At 44.3% G+C, this 20,317-nt stretch overlaps 1 protein-coding gene across 4 annotated transcripts in view; it reads left to right on the forward strand.

Annotated features, from left to right (window-relative positions):
* The window catches only part of SLC67A1 (solute carrier family 67 member 1), a 101,848-nt gene that overhangs the window by 56,375 nt on the left and 25,156 nt on the right, over positions 1-20,317 (forward strand). For all 4 annotated transcript variants that reach the window (XM_088666429.1, XM_060276191.2, XM_088666425.1 and 1 more), the window contains exons 6-8: positions 6,639-6,754; positions 7,233-7,343; positions 11,424-11,524. In XM_088666429.1, the coding sequence (XP_088522555.1) occupies positions 6,639-6,754; positions 7,233-7,343; positions 11,424-11,524 (328 nt within the window). The remainder of the gene's footprint in view (positions 1-6,638; positions 6,755-7,232; positions 7,344-11,423; positions 11,525-20,317) is intronic.

Genomic DNA, 20,317 nt, shown 5'->3' on the forward strand with positions numbered 1-20,317 from the left:
ATAATATTGAGCCAGGTAGGCCAGTGACCATGGTATAGGACAGCTTCCTTTGTACCTGATGACCAATCTGGAATGTTGGCTATGCCTACCTATACCTGTAGGGTGCTAAGGAATTTCTACCTTTGGTGTGTTCTACCCATGGTATGTGACTGTGGTGTTTGAAACATAGCCAGTGAAGGAGACAAAAGTCTGAGATTTGTAGCTGGCTGACAAAAGATGTCTTGTAACAGCCCAAGGGTATCCTGTTAACTTTGTGCTTGTGAAACATGCAACGATTCATTGCTATGTTGTTCAGCAATCTATGTTTCTTTTGATTAGATGGAGCAACACTGAGCTTCGAGCCACATGCACCTACAGCTCTCATGTAGTTAGTCAAAAGCGGTACTTGAAAGTAGCTGAATTTGCCATGAATGGAGGCTTTATGTTGCTTGGTTTTGAAGTAGGCATGAATCATTGAAATTCAGTTTGTACGTTCTTAGATCTCAGCTGTGACCTTATTGAAGGAGGAAATGGAAACAAGCAAAGAATGGTTCAGATTTGTTAAAGGGAGAAATAAGTCCTGTTTCACGAATATGGATAGGACCAACAGGAACTGTCCAACAATAAAAAAATTGGGTGGCATTCAACTAAGTTTGACTCAGGGTAGACCCAGTGAAATTAATGAATGTGACTAAGTTAGGTCTATTAATTTCAACAGGTCCAACATATTGCACCAGCTGAAGCTTCTGAATTAACTTCAAGTGGAGTCCTGCATAGAGTGGACCATGTTGCAGTATGTGGAATGTGGAATACTCAGTCCACAAAGTTACAAAGATTTTCATGAGGGTGGTAAGATCCCTCTCATCTAAGAATTGGTGCAGCCTTCATTTAGCTGATAAGGCAGTCGTGGGCACATTCACCACATGTGTAGACTCTTACTGTCATCATGTTCCTATAGGATAATAGTAATCCCATCCAACACAAATGGGGAACCCAAGACTTAAAGTATATTGAGAAGTGTCATATCAGTATGTGCCAGCTGATGGGAATCACTGGTGGAGAGAGTGATGTCGCACTCAGGGCTTCCCATAAGCATCTAGTTGGCCGCTGTGAAAACAGGATGCTGGACTAGATTGGTCCCATTTTGCCTGATGCAGCAGGACTCTTCTTATGTGTGATGGATGCATGAGAAAGAGCCAGGAAAAAGACAATGGTGATTTGGGGAGCTGATTGGGAAAAAGTAGGTTGGAAGGGCCAGGAAGACAGCAAGGGGGGGGGGGACTTCCATGGATATATGGGAAGTATTCAATTTGATTTGCATTGAGAATAGGAAGCAGGAATAAGCAGCTAACCTCATCTAACAGTTTTTCAAATTTTATTTTATTTTATTTATTCAAGTTCTGAACCACCTGTCATTGTTTGTGATCTGAGGATGGCTTTGCCACACAGTCACCAAAACATTGAAAACACAAACGTTCAGTCCAACAGTTTAACTTAAAACAATATGAGCCAGACACGTATCCATTTCCTGTGCACCTTTGTCAAATTAAATATATGGGTCTTCAACTGGTGTCTAAACCCCAAAATGATGGTGCTAGTCATGCTTCAAATGACGCCATTGTTGTCCTGTCTGCAATTCCTAGAAAACTCAGTTTTCTATTTTCTATTTTAAGATGTACTGTTTAAGATCCATAAACATTTGAAAATGTTTGTAGATGTGGCTTTGATATTGCTTGGAAAATAAGCACATTCCATCCAGCGACAGTTTTCGTTTTATCTCTCTACAGTGATTACTGTACAAATGCAGTTACCATTTCTGTGTTTGGGTTGGTTTGAGATTCACCAAGGAAACATTAAATAGTGTTGTCCCTGACAGGTGGTAAACCATGAATAGCTGGCAGAGTGCAAAACCAATTCTGCAGTATAAATGTTTATGGCAGACAGTGGAATTGTACGTGCCTCCTTCAAGTGTGAGTGTACTTCCACTCCAGTCAACCCTTTCCTTGGTTGAAGCCTTTACACACCATGTTCAGTTTTACGTATACTTGTGACTCAGACAACACAGTTTATCCTTTGAGAGGGCTTCAAAGATGTCCGTCTGTATTATGAGGCAGGATCTCACCCAAGGGATACATAAACAGGAAGACATTTAGCCATAAGCAGACAATGCCCCTAAAAACACAGCATTCCAGCAGATTAACAGGTCATTGGGGAGGCAGGCTGCAGGTCTAGACTCAAGTGGGATGAGGCCTGTTGTTAGAGGCAGAAACGGGGTGACTCCTCCTGCAGTTTTAGAAGTTTGGCAAGCTTAGGCAGCAGTCTTATGCACCAGGGATACTCCAGATGTTTTGAACTGTGCAGCTCCCACCACCCCTGCCTATTGACAAGTGGCTGGAGTTTATGGGAGGTGTAGTCCAGAACATCTCGCTACCAAGGCTACAATTACCTGGGAGGATACCCCCTTGAACTCTGTAGGGCTTACATCTGAGGAGACTTGCATAGATATCTATCCTGAGCCCTTAAGGCTATCCCTCGTTTAGTCAACATATATTTCTGGGGCCTGTATATCCCAACAGAAACACTGCCCCATGTTGTCCCTGGGATCTCAGGGTCCCTGTTTATTAGGGTGGTGGTCCCCCAGTTGATCTCCACACCCTGATACCTTCTTCCACCTTTACATAGAAAATGCCAACAGGAACTAAGGAACTCTGGAAATTGTAGAGGAAATTTGAGAGACCTATGGCATAGAGAGAGACAGGCATCACTGTCTCTCAAGCTGCAAACCCTCTTGCCTAGAGTAAACCACCAGAATCAAAATATTCAATCTCTCTCAGACGTCCAGAGGGGCTATAGCGCATCAGAAGTAGGACAAAAAAGGCACAAACCCAGTACATTTGTGGTATAAGAAGTTACAGGATTTCAACAGGAAGGTACAATATATGCAGAGATTGGAAATGAAGCAGTGTGACTGCCCCAATACTTTTGAAGGAACCAACAGCATTGAAAGCAGAATAGCATGTGACTGTCCCAATACCATCATGAATAGACCACAGTCTCTGTGTGCCATGCACACACATATGGGAAGAGGACCATGAGGCTGTGTGGCGTGCCAAGTTTTCAGAAATAAGGCGAGTCCCTGGTATGTCTCTAATCACTTCTGTTGCTCTTAAAGCTTTTCTATCTTTACCTACATAATCCCTAGAAAAATCATCACAAGACTGCAAACACAGTAATCTGTTATCATGGTTGGTTTCCCTGCACAGCTGACAGAGAATGGAATCTGCCAGTGGTATGAAAGCTGGTCCAGGTGACTTGGGAAGCTCTGAGAAGCTGTCAATATTAACTTTCCCTGAATATACACAGCAAAATATGTGTCAACATGAGACCACTTTTGTCTTTGTTATCAAGTGGATGGAATGTTAGAAGCTTCAGTGCAGACAGGAACTCGCCCGCCAACTCCTACTAAATACCCAAAAGAAATTCAGAAAAAGGGAATAACCCAATAAAGTAATTTGGCTGGTTTGTTTGTTTGTTTGTTTTGCTGTTCCACAGGGAATTTTAGTCTCTCCTAGGCCACATTCACACCATATATTTAAAGCACTATGAAACCATGTTAAACAGTCATGGCTTCCCTCCCAAAGAATTCCAGAAACTGTTAAGCATGCTTATAGCTCCTAGAGTATTCTGTGAAGAGGGACTGATTCCTGACCCGACCAGGAACCAGCCACCCCAGGGTTATCTGGTTCCAGTGTCATGTAGTTCCCCTTGCTCCATCTGCTTGTGCTTGATAAGGAATGAAGAATGGCCCTCATGAAGACCTGGGTTGGCCTGGAAGACCTTTTCAGCATTGCAGCCTATGTGTGATCCTTCAGAGGAAAGCTGGCCCAGCCATGAGGTTGCCCTGCTTGCTTTGCCACCAATATTGGGCAAGACCGGGCCTCACACCAAATCAGCATCATCTTGCTTGGAATAGGCACCAATGGTGATGCTGGTTCTCCACCACCGGCAGTTGCAGCAAGGAGTGCAGTGGCAGCTGAGCAGGCAGTGGCAGGAGCAAGTATGTGGTGGTGGGAGAGTGGCAGCAAGGCAAGGTGGCACTTCCTGGTTAGCTTGAAGCCAGGGCCGTCTCAAGCACGTCAGGCACCCGGGCACCGTGGTGCGGAGATCACTCCAGCGCCCCCGCCCTGCTCCGTTTCTTGCTGCGGCTGATGGGTGGGCACAGCGTGCAGCACGGGTTCCACACGGCTGCGCAGCACAGCACCCCCCTACCAGGCCGGCGCCCTGGCGCCCCGTGCCACCCAGACTACCCCTAGAGCCGACCCTGCTTGAAGCGGCAAAATGGGACGCAGTATCCCTGCTTGAGAGTTTGGTAGTTTAAAGCCTTTCAGTGCCTTTCAGTGATACGGGTGGTTGTGCTCACCCTATAATTTCAGATTGACAGCTCTATGAAATCCCAGGGATAAAATCTGCAATATATATAGATGAAAATGAAAACCTTGAATTGTAGTTGACTACCCCACCCCACAGGTGGTGCTGTGGGGGATGTAGGTGGCGCTGTGGGTTAAACCACAGAGCCTAGGGCTTGCTGATCGGAAGGTTGGCGGTTCGAATCCCTGCGATGGGGTGAGCTCCCGTTGCTCGGTCACAGCTCCTGCCAACCTAGCAGTTCGAAAGCATGTCAAAGTGCAAGTTGATAAATAGGTACTGCTCCGGCGGGAAGGTAAACGGCGTTTCCATGCGCTGCTCTGGTTCGCCAGAAGCGGCTTTGTCATGCTGGCCACATGACCTGGAAGCTGTACGCTGGCTCCCTCGGCCAATAACGTGAGATGAGCGCCGCAACCCCAGAGTCGGTCACGACTGGACCTAATGGTCAGGGGTCCTTTTACCTTACCCCACCCATGCAATTTTGGATCCTGCAAGCAGAAACAGCTACTGAAGCTGATAAAAATCTGTTCAGGTCTTAAAGTGTTGACACTGAGTAAATGGATTAATTTTGTGGTTTAAGTTAACAATTGCTTTGGCTGACGCCACCCAAGAAGATTGCAATTTGTTGAAATATCTCTGTTTGCTTGAGGTGGTTTTCAGGAGTCTGATCTTGTTCTCAAATAATCAGAAATTTGCTGTGGACTGTTCAAATTCCTATCTCCAGCAGTGCTTTTGTATATTTTGCCCTTTGAAGCTCTTCAGTTGCACATACTGAGAAACTTGACTCTTGCTTTTGAGTTTTAGCGATAAATGGCACCATGATGCATCTTACTGCTATTCCACAGCTCCTCCATCTGTTTTGAGAAAACATCTGAGTCTCCTAAAAATCTCCTAAAGGATATGGTGAACTGCAATGCAAATACATGTGAATAATGTGCCGCACTTTGCCTCTCACCTCCAAGGCAAATTCCCTTGCAGAAGGGGTGGGAACCAGCCCTCCTCCCAATTTCATGTGGATGGCAAGGAGAGGAGAAATTGAGAGGAAACTGGGGGGCCGACAGAGAAACGGGTAGTAACAGAATGAGAGAGTGCCTTGCCCACCATGGACTCTGCCTCCCTGCCAGCATGTGACCCCCAAGAGATTATCCCACTCCCACACACATCAGGGACCACGTCCCACTACTGAAAAAAGGGTTCCCTAACTTGCCATGCACAGTTACACTAACAGAAACATTGCCTGTAAGACGTGGGCAATCATTGTGCCCACAGCCTTACTCAGCCCTTTGTATTTTATACAGTTTTAATCTGCATTTGAAGGAGAATAGTAATAAACCTCAGTGAATACAGAAGAGAACACAATTATTTTTCAATAGAGAGATGATTTGGTATATATGACATGAGGCCACCACAAAGGAGACTGGTTTCCCATGGCCTCTTGTTTAAGTTTCAGCAGCAGGGCCTCTATCAAGCCCCGTCGACTCCATTCCCTTCTTCCTCTTTATAATTCTTGTTTGCCATTTCATAGTTTGCTTTGTCCTGACTGGGATAACATAAAATGAAAAATGTGTTTGCTTCTTTCCTGAAGTTTTCATCGGCAACACCACTGCCCATTACGAGGAAGTCAGGTGCATGTTTGATACAAGTATTGGTCGCCTACAGAGAAACCCTGTACATATCCGCTCAGAATTATGTCCCATAGAGTTCAATGGGACTTTTGCCAGACGAACAGGTGAAGAGCTGTAGCCTGAGGGAGCAACCCTAACTCCCCATTCCTGCCCCACAACCTGATGGGGCTCTGCGGTATAGCAGGGCCAATGCTGCATCTGTAGCCCTCCTGCTACAGACCCAGCCTTCCTGGATTTCCGGAAGTGGCTGCAGGTGCAAGAGGGAGCTCCATACAGTGGCAGCTGCTGGTAGGTTGGCACAGGCCAGCAGGGCTGGCTGGAAGGACACCTTTGCCCACTCCAACCTCCCACCCCCTTGTGGGGTGCAGGAAGGATTCAGACTGCTTTGTGAATCATGTAAAACGATGAAATGATCTCAAAGTGCCCTTCATCTTGGAAGGCAGGGTTTGGAAGACTATTTAAATGCCTATATGTGCTGCTGAATTAAGAGGATATTATGTAAAATTTAAATAATGGAATGTTATGCATACAAGATTTTGAGGGAATGAATGGCTTTGGCATTCATAATAGTTACTTTTACCTTTTTGTTTGTTTGTTTTCCATTGACAGCGTTTACTTTCCTTGCTACGTTGCACTAACGGGATGCCTCGCATGTGCTTTGACAGTCCTCGTTTTTTTCCCTGCACAGACAAAGCCGCAGTTGAAAGGAGATGCTCCACGCCAGGGTGAGTGATTACCATTTCTGACCTTTTGGCACGACCGATTACGCTTTAAAGACTACGGTAAGCGAAAAAGGATTTAGCTTTGCAAGCCAAACATGAGCAACTTTTCCATCTCCTTTCCTTCCACTCTGCAGCCTGTGTGGTGTAGTGGTTAAGAGCGGTAGACTCATAATCTGGGGAACCGGGTTCTTGTCTCCGCTCCTCCACATGCAGCTGCTGGGTGACCTTGGGCTAGTCACACTTCTCTGAAGTCTCTCAGCCCCACTCACCTCACAGAGTGTTTGTTGTGGAGGAGGAAGGGAAAGGAGAATGTTAGCTGCTTTGAGACTCCTTCAGGTAGTGATAAAGCGGGGTATCAAATCAAATCCAAACTCTTCTTCCTAAAGAAAGAAACTGTTGTGCTCAGATAACATATGACTTCCTTGCTTTCTGGTGCCCACCTGGTTTCCCAGACTTTAACCTACTTTTTAAATTTTTCTAGGTGTGTCCCAATCCACTAGTGTATTTAGTTTTAAAGAAACTGTTCGCCTAATGAAACTTCCAGGAGTAATGGATGTTTTTTTAATCAAAGTACTTTCCGGACTTCCTTCAGGTGAGTGCTGTGAGATTTTTTTATAAAAAAAGTAAGATCTCCAGTCAGATATGATTGTTGCTCAGGGATTATTGGCATGTTTTGTATTTCTGTCTCAGCAAAAAAAAATGTATTCCTTTAGTTGCAAATTATATAATGCTTAGTGTTGCATACTCCAGTATAACTCATGAGCTAGGTTGGTTTATACCTGGTGGCAGCCAGCCTGTGGTAAGTTTAAGAGTCTATTGGGCTACCACCAGAATCTCTGCTGCAAAAATTATTTGGGGTTTGTTTTTTTAGCCCCCACCTGTAACAGATGGAGTGGTGGGGCAGAGATAAGGGTGGTGTGGTGCAAACACACTGTCAGGAGCACTGGATTGACTCTGCTGGTATGTTTACACCACACTGACCTAGCCACCCTCTTGATCTTCCCACTCCACGTAAACAGCAGTGACTCCTCTGCTTGGAAGTCAGCCTCTGCCCCACCATACCATGTCCTCCTGGCCTTCAGCATCATAGGCCATTAGCAGGTGGCCAGATTAAAATGAGGCCAGGGCTCTTACTGCTTTAATACTTGTGCAGAAGAGAGAATTTCAACAGGTGTAGCATTTTGTGTTGAAAAGGACCTGGGGAAATCCTTAGCACAGGAGTTAAACACACCATCAACATAATGCCCCAGTTTGTGTCTATATTTAAAACTCATTATTGTAACTTTTAATTACACAAGCATACCCTTTTACTATTAGAGATGCTGCATACCACTTCAGAAGTGACTTGCCCAGTGGGGTGGAGCTAAGTCAGTAGCCCTTTGCTGCTTAGTGGGAGGGGTGAGGTCAGGGCTGCTTGGATTGGCTCTGCCAGGACTCTCACGTAAGCCCTGCCTCACTGCGACAGTGACACCCCTGACAGCAAACTATTCCTGAAGCTTCACCCCACTAGGCAGACAGCTCTTGTACCACTTACATATACTTCAATATCTTAAACTCAATATCTCTGTGCTTTTATCACTAAAATACCATTACGTCACTTCTTAAATAAAGGAGAAATTCTCGCAATTCAATACAACACAAAACACCCTTTAAATTGCCAGTTATAGCATGGAATGTTTTTCTTACAATATTGAATAAGTGGGCGCCAATCCCCCCCCCCAAAGATACTCTGCCATTGTTTGAAGAGATTACATTTGAAAGACTGAACTAAAAAGAATTTGGGTTTGTAAGCCAAATGTGAGCAAATTTTCTGGCTCCAGCTGTTATCTCAGACCTGTATCTTCCCTTCTCAATCTGATCCTGTGCACATTAAACTGAATGGGTTATTTTGTCCTCATCTAATGCGTCAACCTTGCCATTAACATGGGTTCCCAGATTTTATCAATCCATTCATTTAGAGTTGCCATAACCTGTAATCTCCATTTACTTGTGTATAGTATTTTTGCTGCTGTCAACACCTACGAAACAAGGACTTGTGTGTTCTTTTTTTTCAGCAAGCCATCTATATAATTGAATAAGAAACTGGGTCTAATCCTATGTCACATCCCGCAATTTTTACAATTAAATTGTATGAGCACCACCACTGCTTTTTTTAAGCTTCACTCCTCTGCAGTCCTTAATCTCCACTGAACTTGGTGGGACTTTCTTCTGAATAAAGATGCACAGGATTGGGCTGCCCGGTGCTCTGGTGCTCTTTCTGAGCCTGTCTCTGTCCTCTGTGGCTGCTGATCCAACTTGCTGAGACCCTGAGAAGGGTTGAGATTACATCTTAAGGAGATTTGGCTGTTATCCACTTATTCATACCTCAGTGCTGGAGGGATAACCTTCCAATAAATGTTCTCATTTATTTTCATCTCACTGCTCCAACCATATAATTATTTTTAGTAATGTACACATATGTAGAGCCCAAATTATAGTGTTGCCTGTATTTATATTATAAGCAGAGCTGTGATGTACACAGGTTAATGTTGTGCTGACAATTCCATCTGCCCCGTTCTCCGTCAATTAGAGAAAAGAAAAGAAATTGCATTTGAAAAATATCAAAGGGGAGTGAAAATTTCAGTAATACTCCCAAGGGGTTTGTCACAGTTGCTTTACTTCTGAGGTGACTCATGAGTATTTGGACATATCTTGTCTTTCATCCTACACATCACCGCACTAGTGGGCTGCATTCTGCAGCCCTTCTGGGTAAGACATTACCTTCCTGTGGGGGTTTTCACAGCAGGAATTGCAGCCAGGTATGCTGCTGATTTCTGTGGAAATGCTTACTGAAAAGAAGAACACACACCCTTGGCCACCATTTAATGATGAGGCGAGCTCAAAATCCCACACCCACCAAAGTTCTAAAGAACTCTTAACATTCCCTGAGAGATAATGCAGGGAAATGAAAGCCTCTTTTTCAAAGCAAGAAAACTTTTGAGAAACTGACAAAGCACAGTCCACTTAATTATGGAAACTCACTTTGGAAAGCATGCTTCTGCTGAACATTACAGTCCTGTGCACACTTTCCTGAGAGTAAGCCCCATTGGACTCAGTAAGACTTACTTTAAAGCTCTTGTGGATTGGCTACCCTGCACATGCAATGTAGATGTGAACTTCATCTGTGCTAGACTTAACCATGATCTAGTGTTCACTGCTTAACTCCATAAGTTAGCTGTGCAAGAACATAAATTGATACTTTTCTGCAAGTGAGAGGTATATGTTTTAGTGCAGATAAACATTTACTTACTGACTGCATATATATATGCACATCTATCACCTATCTATCTATCTATCTATCTATCCATCCATCCATCTATCTATCATCTCCTGCCTTTCTGGCAAAGAGCTCAAGGTAGCACACATAGTTCTCTGTCCTCCATTTTGTTCTTGCAACAACCCCGTTGCTGTGCTAAGGAAGTATGTCACAAGATCACACAAGTGAAACTTGCGATTTTGTGGGATTTGAAACCTGGGCCTTCCCAGTCCTTTCCCAACACCCCAACCACTACACTGTGCTTCAGATGTCTTTGTGTGAAAGAGATTTCCCCCCCTTTATAATCTTTATTAATTTTTACACAGAAATAACATCTTGTAATTCAATTACATTTTACCTTCCAATTGTTAACTTATATCTCTTCGTTACCTTTGTCTCTTTTCCTTTTTAAAATACAGTTTTGTTGGATAAAGAACGACCGCCTTACGGCGTCCCATACAGGGTTTACGTCAGTCCCTTTACCCAAATTTAATTTAAAGTATGAGTTTAGTTGTTCTTTAGCTCTTTCTAGGATTTCCTCATTGTCCAGTAGGTAATCATTCATCCTCTCCATCTATAGGGAGGCTTACCTTCTATTCTCCAAGTTATTGTTACTGAATTGTGGTCTGACAGGATTTTTGGTAAGATTTCTGCCTTAGTTACTTTAGGGACCCACTGTTTTGATATCCAAATGTGATCAATTCTACTCCAACTTGTGTGGGGTTTCTGAATAATAAGTAAATTCTTTTGCTGTCGGGTTTTTCACCCTCCAGATATCAACTTTACTATATCATTATTTTCTACCAATGTTTCAAATGTCTTTGGTAGTTTCCCCTGTATCATTTCTGTTTTTCTTAGTGACTTGTCCATTTCAAGGGATGTCACAGAAAAAGTACATGCCATTGCAATTTTAGTCATGCCAAATGAACAGGTTTTAAAATATACCGCATTTAAGGGGGAAGAGTATAGCTCAGTGGTGATAAAGCACATAGTAGCAGTGGCAAAAACGAAGCACCAATGTTCTCCTGGCTTCCACACACAGTGTGTTGCTGGTGCTCACTGCAGGAGGAGGGTTGAGGCCTGGGGAGCTTGAGGGTTGTGCAGGTGCCTAAGGGTGAGAGCATCAGATTGGCTCTGCCACACCGCAAAGCTCCAAGCCCTCTGCACCTCACCACTCCCCTTCTCCCACAGGTAAGCACTGGCAACATGCTGCATTTGGGACCCAGGAGAGCAGCAGCACCGCACCTTTGCAGGCCACTACAGAGTTCATAGTTTACATGGCTTGTGCCCCATGCTCAGTTCTTGATATCTCTAGTTAGCAGTGCTGAGCACTGCCGCCTGCCTTCTAAAAAGAGGCTGTCTTTTCCTTAACCTCAGGTGTGTTCCTGATCATGTTTTCTATCGTATCTATCGATTTCTTTGGCCTGGAAGCAGCGGCGTCTGGGTACGTGATGGCATATTGTGGAATCCTTCAAATGGTAAGGAGGTTGGCACCGAGAGCTGCTGTGATCTCTCATCTCCCAAAGTCTTTTACCATATCAGAAATTTTTCGAGAAAGTCCAGCCAGGGGTTTGGGTGCCTGCAGCCTGAAGATACACTATGTTTCAATAACGATCACTCAGTGCAGAGGGGGAGGGGGACCTTCACTGTGGTGAGGACTGACTGGGTCTGGCCCACCCATTAGGCAGGGTGAAGCCACCGCCTCAGGCAGGGTCTCTGTGGGTGCCCTGCCCCACCACTGGTGCTGCTTCTCCAGTGGAGGTGGTAGGGTGGCTCGTGGTGAAATGGGATGCGTCGCCGTTGGACTGGGACATTTTTGAGGAAGCAAAGATGCATACATTAGGGCGGCTAAGAAAAACAGAGTATACTGTATGGGGAATGGCCAAGACCAGATTGAACAGGGAATTTCTAGGTGCTGTGGAAAAGCTGCAGCAGCACAGGCCGTCTCTCCTAGGCCGCCTCACCTGTATATCAGCCTTCGGGGTTCTGCTACCGGTATACACATGGAGCAGGCTCCCCCTTTCAAACCTTCTCCCTCATGGTGGGGAGGGGATGGAAGGAAAACAGTGGTGAGAGTAGGGGCAGCAAGTGTGACACCACCCTTCCCCTTGTGCAACTGTTGTCCCCTAAGGGGAGAAAGCGTGAAAAGGGCTTGTTAGGCCTATTGGTCACCTCTCCGTTTCCCCCCCAAAGTACTAGTTACAGGTAGGTAGCCGTGTTGGTCTGACGCAGTCAAAATAAAAATAAAAAAATCCTTCCAGTAGCACCTTAGAGACCAACTAAGTTTGTCATAGGTATGAGCTTTCGTGTGCATGCACACTTCTTCAGATACACACTTCGTGTGCATGCACACTTCTTCTGTTTCAGTGTATCTGAAGAAGTGTGCATGCACACGAAAGCTCATACCTATGACAAACTTAGTTGGTCTCTAAGGTGCTACTGGAAGGATTTTTCATTTTTATCCCCCCCCCAAAAAAACGATTTTGTTCTCCAATACAATCCTCTCTGTGTACTCTCTTTGCAATATGTTGGTGGGGGATGTTGATGGTAGTTGTGTGTTCTGAATATTTATGGCACAATGCTAACATAAAATGTTTGTTAGCATGAATCCCAAGAAGCAGTTTGGACTTGTGTTTCTTCAACGGCAGACTCCCATGTCACATGGCAAAGCAAGGGGGCTTTCAAATACTTTTGTGATATTTGAAGGTTTGTGATACAGTATTTCATGGGTGTTTGCTGCTCCCAGAAAAAGGTCAAATATCCTCCTGTAATACATGCAAATCCTCAGGCATGTCTAAAGTATTGCTCTCTGGGACACAGCCCATGAGTGCTAGAAACTTTTCTTTTTAGGCTGAGTTATTATAATATTTTTATTGCGTGCCTTTTATTATTGTTGTTGTTGTTGTTGAATTTATATGCCACCCTATACCTGGAGGTCTCAGGGCAGTTCACAGAATAAAATCGAAATATAAAACCACAAACTACATAATAATAATAACAACCCAATAACACCCCTCCAAAAAAACCCACACTTTAAAAGGGCATAAGGCACATGGCTTACAAAGAGTCATGAGGTTTATCAGATCAGCCTTCAAGCCAAGTCTGTATGTAAAACTGTCTAAAGGTATCTGATGCAGACGCTGTGATAATTGTCATTTCTGCTGAATCCATTTACAGGAAGCAGCCCTTTTTGGCTTTGGATTATATAGCTCCATTTTCTTCTCCATTGTGTTGAGGGTTATGGAAGCTAACAAGTCGGTGAATTTCATCTGACTATAATTGGATGGTTCCTGTTTAGCAGATTTTATAGAGAGCTAATTAAAATAATAGAGTGCTAATTAATAGGCTTTAAGACATTCTCCATCATATAAATTATTAACATAAGCACAATGTAATTTTCACTTCAATGGAAAGAAGAAAAAGAAATAAAAGAGCAAAGGCTGATCTTGGGGGTGGGGGTGGGATTACTTTTATCTAGTGGACAGGATCAGTAAGTGGCCCACCCCTCTATGGGTCGCTTTTTCATAGAATCATTGAGATTAGGAAGGTGCCCCGAGGGTCATCTAGGCCAACCCCCAGCAATTTTGACAGGTGGGTGGGGTTCACCTTTCCTGTATTCACCTGTCATTATATGACATCAGGTGGGTCCAAACCCTCCAGACAAAAGCAGGCCTTGCTTGGAGCACTGAATTTAAAATATTGCCGAAAGCCAGCTTTGTTGCAAAGGATCCTTCTTAAGCTGTGCACTCGTGGTTGTGTCTGTGCAGTGGGGTTCACCTTTGGTGTTTTTTAAATTCTGTGCCGAATGCAAATCCACTGAAATGGGTTGCACATGGAAACTCCCAACTGAGAGCTATATAGCAGAGCAGATTTATTCCAAAATAGCAGGACTTGTACTTGGCACTAAATTTAAACAGCACCAGATGTCACTCCCACTGCAAAGCAACCATCAGGAGGGCACTTTAAAGCTCTGAAATGTTCCATTGAACATCTGATGTTGAGTGACAGGTCAGCTTGGCTGGGGCCAAATGGCCTTGCAAGCCAAATTACGAGCTCTGCCAAGAGTCATTTGGGCTGTGTGCTGAAGGTTCCCCATGCCTGACCTATCCTATTCTGTTCCCACAGTGGCCAACTGGATGCATGTGGGGATGCCCATAAACATGTACAGCTCTGATTGTTTACGGACTATATAGCAATACATGTGATTTTGGAAGGAATTCAACATCATGCTCCTCTGCTCATTCCATCAGTGGAAATTTTTTTCCAACCCCCCCCCTCCTTTCCCCATGCAGCGCTTCTGGGGTTCTCCTGACCCCCACCCTGAAGCCAATTTCAGGGGTACAGGGGAAATATGGGGGAGAGAAAGGGGAGAACCCCATTGGTCAAGCAGACATCTTTGTACAGGGCTTCTGCTGAGTGTGTGCCTTTTGTTTTGTTGTCCAGCAAATGTCAGTTCAACAGTTTTGCTTAGATTGAAAGATAGCAGGCCTTACAGGAGAAACCTCTTTGAAATACACAAATGTGTGAATTACTTCCTTTGAATTACTTTCTTTTAAAGCTTCAGGATGGAAAAGTGGCTGATCTTATCACTGAAAGGAAGGAGGCAATTCTATCAGTATCCTGTTTGCTTTAAATCTCCCTTTGTGTTTGTGTGTATACATTCAGAAAAGAATGGCTTGGTTATATGAAAACTCAAACAGACACACACCCATTGTGTTTCAGAAACAGTGAGGCATCTGCTGCAGTGGGAAGAGAAGACCATTTGTTTATGTGTACTCATAGCACACATTCCACATTAAGAACAAGATTGGGAGGGGTACGGATCGGGCGGGTGGGGGGACGGGTTATGCTCCTGCTGAAGAAAATTCCCCAATCCAGAGCCAGTGCCTCTTCAATATATCAAAGGTTTGCTTTTTGTTTTTTTGCTGCTGTTCATGAAATAAGTGATCTTCTAAAGCAGGAGTGGCTGATCTGCAGATCAAATATGCCCCCCACCCCACCCAAGAGTTTTAAGCCATTTCTTCTCTGTTCATCTTCCTTCCCACCTAAGAACATTGCCCCTTCGCTCTACTGCCATTCTGATTTAATGGTCATGAGAAGCTTGTTTGTCTATTCAAAGCATGTGTTTTAATGTGTTTGCCAGCGTTTTTAGTTTTTATGAGCAGCCCCTTCGGACTTGAAAGAGGTTCGCCATTTCCTAAAGGAAGGAACTGTGGGCAAATTATGTCGATCAAGATCTAGCACTGCCACACTTATTATGTACACATGCTGAGGAAACAACTTGGCTTCAGTGGTGGGTGATTTGTTCATGACTGGGAACCACATCAGAGATACAAACTGGAGAGCTGCCAGTTATTTCCATACATGGTTACATGCAATTATAACATAATTTTCATATCATTTCCCCAGCCTTGGTGAATGCCAAAGGAGAGGTGACAAACACTTTATTCTACTTTTTCTTTTTTTGATGATGAGGCCATTATTTGGGGGAAGCACCATATTTCAGTGGTTAACTCCTGCTTTGAAGGCCGAAAGTCCCAAGTTCAATATCTGTCTCCTCCTGCCTATAATTCCAGAGAGCTGCTGCCAGTCAGTGTAGACAATGCTGGGCTAGATGGTCTGACTCAATACAAGGCAGCTTCCTATGTTCTGTGTTCTTATTGGACATAAATGGGGTGAGGCAGCAGGAACTTGAGACAACCACTGAAATCTCTTCATATATATATATGTGCAGGGGCACCATCTCTAGGGGGCCCTGGGGGCCTGAGCACCCACATTTTTTGTTGTGGGTGCTCAGCACCCCTACCACCGGGCCCCCGATGCAACCTCTGGTACCTCGCAAAGCATCAAGGCCTTGGAGAAGCTGTCCAATCTGACTTCTGCGGGGCACATGACATCATGATGTTATGTTACATCATGATGTCATGTCGCTCGTGCTGGGCACCCATAACCTGGGGCCCAAGTCGGAGTGTGTGTATGTGACATGGCATTATATCTTCCAGAAATAGTTCTGCAACTATAAGGGCTGGAAACTTAAAATAAAAAAAAAGATTCTGAGATTCTTTGTTTCAGAGACTTGCACAAACTTCACGTGTGGGGAGAAGTCTGGGCTGCCTATGCATAATGCCTGTAGCAGCCAGTGGGGCTGCACTGTTCTGAGTTTCCAATGCCCTATGTCGCCTGTTACTGAGATGGTGAGGGGGAGGGCGGTGGGGAGCTCAGCATGGTGTAGGAACAGCAGCAGAGCCAACCCAACCTTTCTGACATGGCATCCATAAAGTGCCCAACCCCCTGCTGCTCCTTCTTGGCATCTTTCAGCGATGCGCAGTGTGGGCAGGCAGAAACCAATGCAACCCTATCCGCACAGCCCTGCCAGTCTCTACTGCTTAGTGTGGGAAACTCTTCTGCATCCATGTACATTCTTAAGTGTGTAATTCATCTGCATTCATGTACATAAGAATATCCAGCAAAAGTACAGCCGCCTTTCTGGCTTTCAACATGGAGTTAATCATATGTCACTCACTTTCCTGGACTCCTCCCAGTTCTAATTAAATGACAGTAAATGCAAAATCTAGTCCGTAGGCCAGGGTGTCAGCCAGGATTTGGATAATAAATGTACAACACCCCAACCAGGAGGAGGCTAAGGTTTCTATTATTTCTCTCTCTCGGTTCCTGAGAACATAAGAGCCTACGGGATCAGGCCAAAGGAGACCTAGTCCAGCATCCTTTTCTCAAAGTGGCTTGACATGTGCTCTGGGGAAGCAACCTGAACACAACAGCACTCTCCCCATCTGCAGTTCCCAGTGATGGGTGTTCAGCACCGCACTGCTTCAAACTGTAGATGTAGAACATAGTCGTCATAGCTAGTAGCCACTGCTAGCCTTATCCTCCAGGAAGGATTCATGCAGCAGCACAAACTTAGGCAAATAGGAAAATCCCTTATCCCATGTCAGACTGTTGAGACACCTAGTTTGGTGTTGTTGACACTGGGTGTCAGGCAAGAAGCTGTAGCTGGAAGTACCAGGGATTAAACCTGTGACCGCCTGCATGCAAAGAACATGCCTTACACCTGAGCTCAATGCACTCTTTTTTCTTTTCTTTTTAAAACTTTATTCTTATGGAAGTACTTAAGCAATCCCCATATAACACCCCCCCCCAAAAAAAATATCCATGCATATACAATGTAAATGATTAAGTGAAAACATTAAGCAGGTTTGTACAATAGGGTAGAGTTGATTATATCTGTGAAGCATCTTCTATTCTCTGCCTTAACGGATTGTCCCAGAGTGAGCTGTGAGTAGCTGGTGATGATGGGACAATTGTTGTCCCTCCCAGGGTACTAAATAAACATGTAACAACACCGTACGGTTTCAAAATCATCTTTGGTCTTTGGGTTCCTTAGTGCTCCAGGATGCTTCCTTACTTTCTCCACAAGAGCTATGTCCCATAGTCTTATCCAGGGGTAGGCAACCTAAGGCTTGTGGGTCGGATGCGGCCCAATCGCCTTCCCAATCCAGCCCACAGACGGTCCAGGAATCAGCATGTTTTTACATGAGTAGAATGTGTCCTTTTATTTAAATGCATCTCTGGGTTATTTGTGGGACCTGCCTGGTGTTTTTACATGAGTAGAATGTGTGCCTTTATTTAAAATGCATCTCTGGGTTGTTTGTGGGGCATAGGAAGTTGTTCATTTCCCCCCCAAAAAATATAGCCCGGCCCCCCACATGGTCTGAGGGACAGTGACCGGCCCACGGCTGAAAAATGTTGCTGACCCCTGGTCTTATCATATCATGCCTCCAGAGTTAATTTAGTAGCTGTTTTCCAGAATTGTGTCAATATATTTCTAGCTGCTACAGACATGAAGAAGATGGTAAATTCTTATGGCCATGTGTAAATAGAGTTGATAACGCTAGCCTCAGATCAGGCTGTATCACCTGTTCTGTAATAGAAGAAACTTCTTCAAATACCTTCTTGCTTGCACGGCTTGTTACATTGGCCTAGACCTAAAGTCCAGTTCTCAAACCACTGCTGTTTTATGCTGCCAGTGTCAATGTCTTTGTGCATTGCTGATCTGGTTTCAGATTAACACCCACATTGTGATATGCATCCAAGCCCTAATGAACTAGTGAGAAGTGACTTTTGGTGCAAGTCTGTCTAATGTCTCCAGTAGTTATGCGAGTCTACTTGCTCAAGATTATATCTGGCTCTTGGCCTTTTTAGTGGACCAACGTTTTATTTTCATTTCTTTTATTTGGATAAGCTTTCTATCTTTGTTCTCATCCGTGAGTGTTTTCTCCCCCACCCCTCTTTTTCATAAATATTTGGCAAGGCTTCTGGGGCTTGATCACCAGGTAAAAAACGATGAAGGGGCAAGAGGAGACAAGATCTAGGACCATGAATAAGATTAAAGAAATACAATAAGAGGCTTGTGGAGCACATTGTTTTCCTTTAAAAGGATAATTCTTAAAAGTGCTCTGACTTGAAGCTGACATTCAGAATATGGAACATGACCAAAGTTGGAATTGCTCAAGGCGTACCAATAAATGACAGTGGCGTAGGCAGTCTCATGGAAGGAATCCAGAAGCAGAATCTAATAAGGAAAATGTTCAACCATCATGATGTGTAATTATTTGGAGCTGTGCCAGTATACATCCAGGAGGAAGCTCCCTACACCAAAAGAAAACTAGGTAATAAAATGGGGTTAAAATCCCCCCTCTGCCTCCCAAGAGACCTTGGTTTTACAGAAATGGATTAGCCATATGAGGTACAGTATTTAAAAGGCATCTTCCAGATCAATGACTAGAAGTCTCCTTAGGGCCCAGCCTTTTATGTGCATGTTTTTAAAGCTGCAAATAGAATCAGCAGGAAGGGAGAATTTAACCCTGCTGTGATCCAGAGGAAAATCCCTCCCCTACAGGTGCAGTTTGCATTGGGGGAAATTCCCTATTGGCAACCACTTACGGTAGGAGGAATTTTTTTTCTTCTGGAGTTCAGAAGGGTGGGGAATTGATTAATTTCACCCTCCACATCTACAATCCTGAGAATTATCATCCCCCCCCCCTCAGAAAAAAAAAGCTGATTCTATTTGAATTTTTCTTTTGAAATACAAAGATATATTAAACATCACGTCTAGTTTGGCCCTTAGACAAAACACTACTATCTGTGATATCAAGAACACATAGGTCACACTTTTTTTCTTTAAGTCACTCAAACGTGTGCCATATCCAATTCATATGCCCCTCTTTAGGTGATGTTGCTCATTCATCAATAAACTTTGGTCAAATAATTCCACGCTTGGGATCTTCTTGCACAACCACCTTTATGTGCTGTAAATAGTATTGGTGTCCTTCCCCCCCCCCTTATGATGCATGGATATTGAGGGTCTATCTACAGTATGTACTCGCGTGGGATTTATGCAGGTCTGGCATCATTGCACAACCTCCTCAGGCAATGCCTGCTGTGGCTCCCTTTATAGACACCCCCAGCACTCGGCAACTAAGCAGACACCATTTTAATTTCTCACAATGTTCCCAATATAGCATCACTCTGGAGCATGGTAGAGAATAAAAATGTGGATCGGAAGTGTCTACGTTAGATGAGCCCACTGAAGGACATTGGCACAGGAGGGGTCCCACTGTAGAGCTCTATGCCCCCAAACGCTGTCTCTGACCCTGATTTCCCCTGTGAATTGTAGTTCAATGAGTTTGTCTGATATTGCCTGATGCAGGAGTCTAGCATGAGGGCCATGTAGTGCCCACCAGTATTTTCTATGGCATCCAAGAAAGGTCTCATTAGATAACCTCTCAAATTTCAGCAATGTATTTGCTCTTGGTCATATTGTGTTTGCACTGGCTCAGGCTCTCCTACATTGAATAACACCCCCCTCCCCAAAACATTTCACTGGATGCCGAGAGTAGACACCCACACTTCCTTCTGTTCTGAACAGAGAAGAGGTAGAAAGAGCTTCTCACTGTGAGTGGGCATGATGGTGGCTCTGATGTAGATGCCTTTCCCCCATTGGTGGGTTCCTGTCTCTTTGTGGCCCTGCCTCTTTTTCTGCTCTTTCAGGTGCAGCAGACACTTCATATGTTGCGCTACCACAGCAACAATTTTGTGTTATGCCACATCCCCATGACAGCCATTTTTGACTGGCATCAAGGGTGTTTCCTAAAAATTCTGCCCCCCCCCAAAGTTGGCGACCCTAGTATTCCTATGGAAAAGAGATGTCTCTTAAGCCAGTATAAGGGCTTAGCCACACTTACCCGCTCTTT

The sequence above is a fragment of the Zootoca vivipara genome, chromosome 1, assembly GCF_965207765.1.
Source record: "Zootoca vivipara chromosome 1, rZooViv2.hap1.1, whole genome shotgun sequence".
NCBI classification, from domain to species: domain Eukaryota; kingdom Metazoa; phylum Chordata; class Lepidosauria; order Squamata; family Lacertidae; genus Zootoca; species Zootoca vivipara.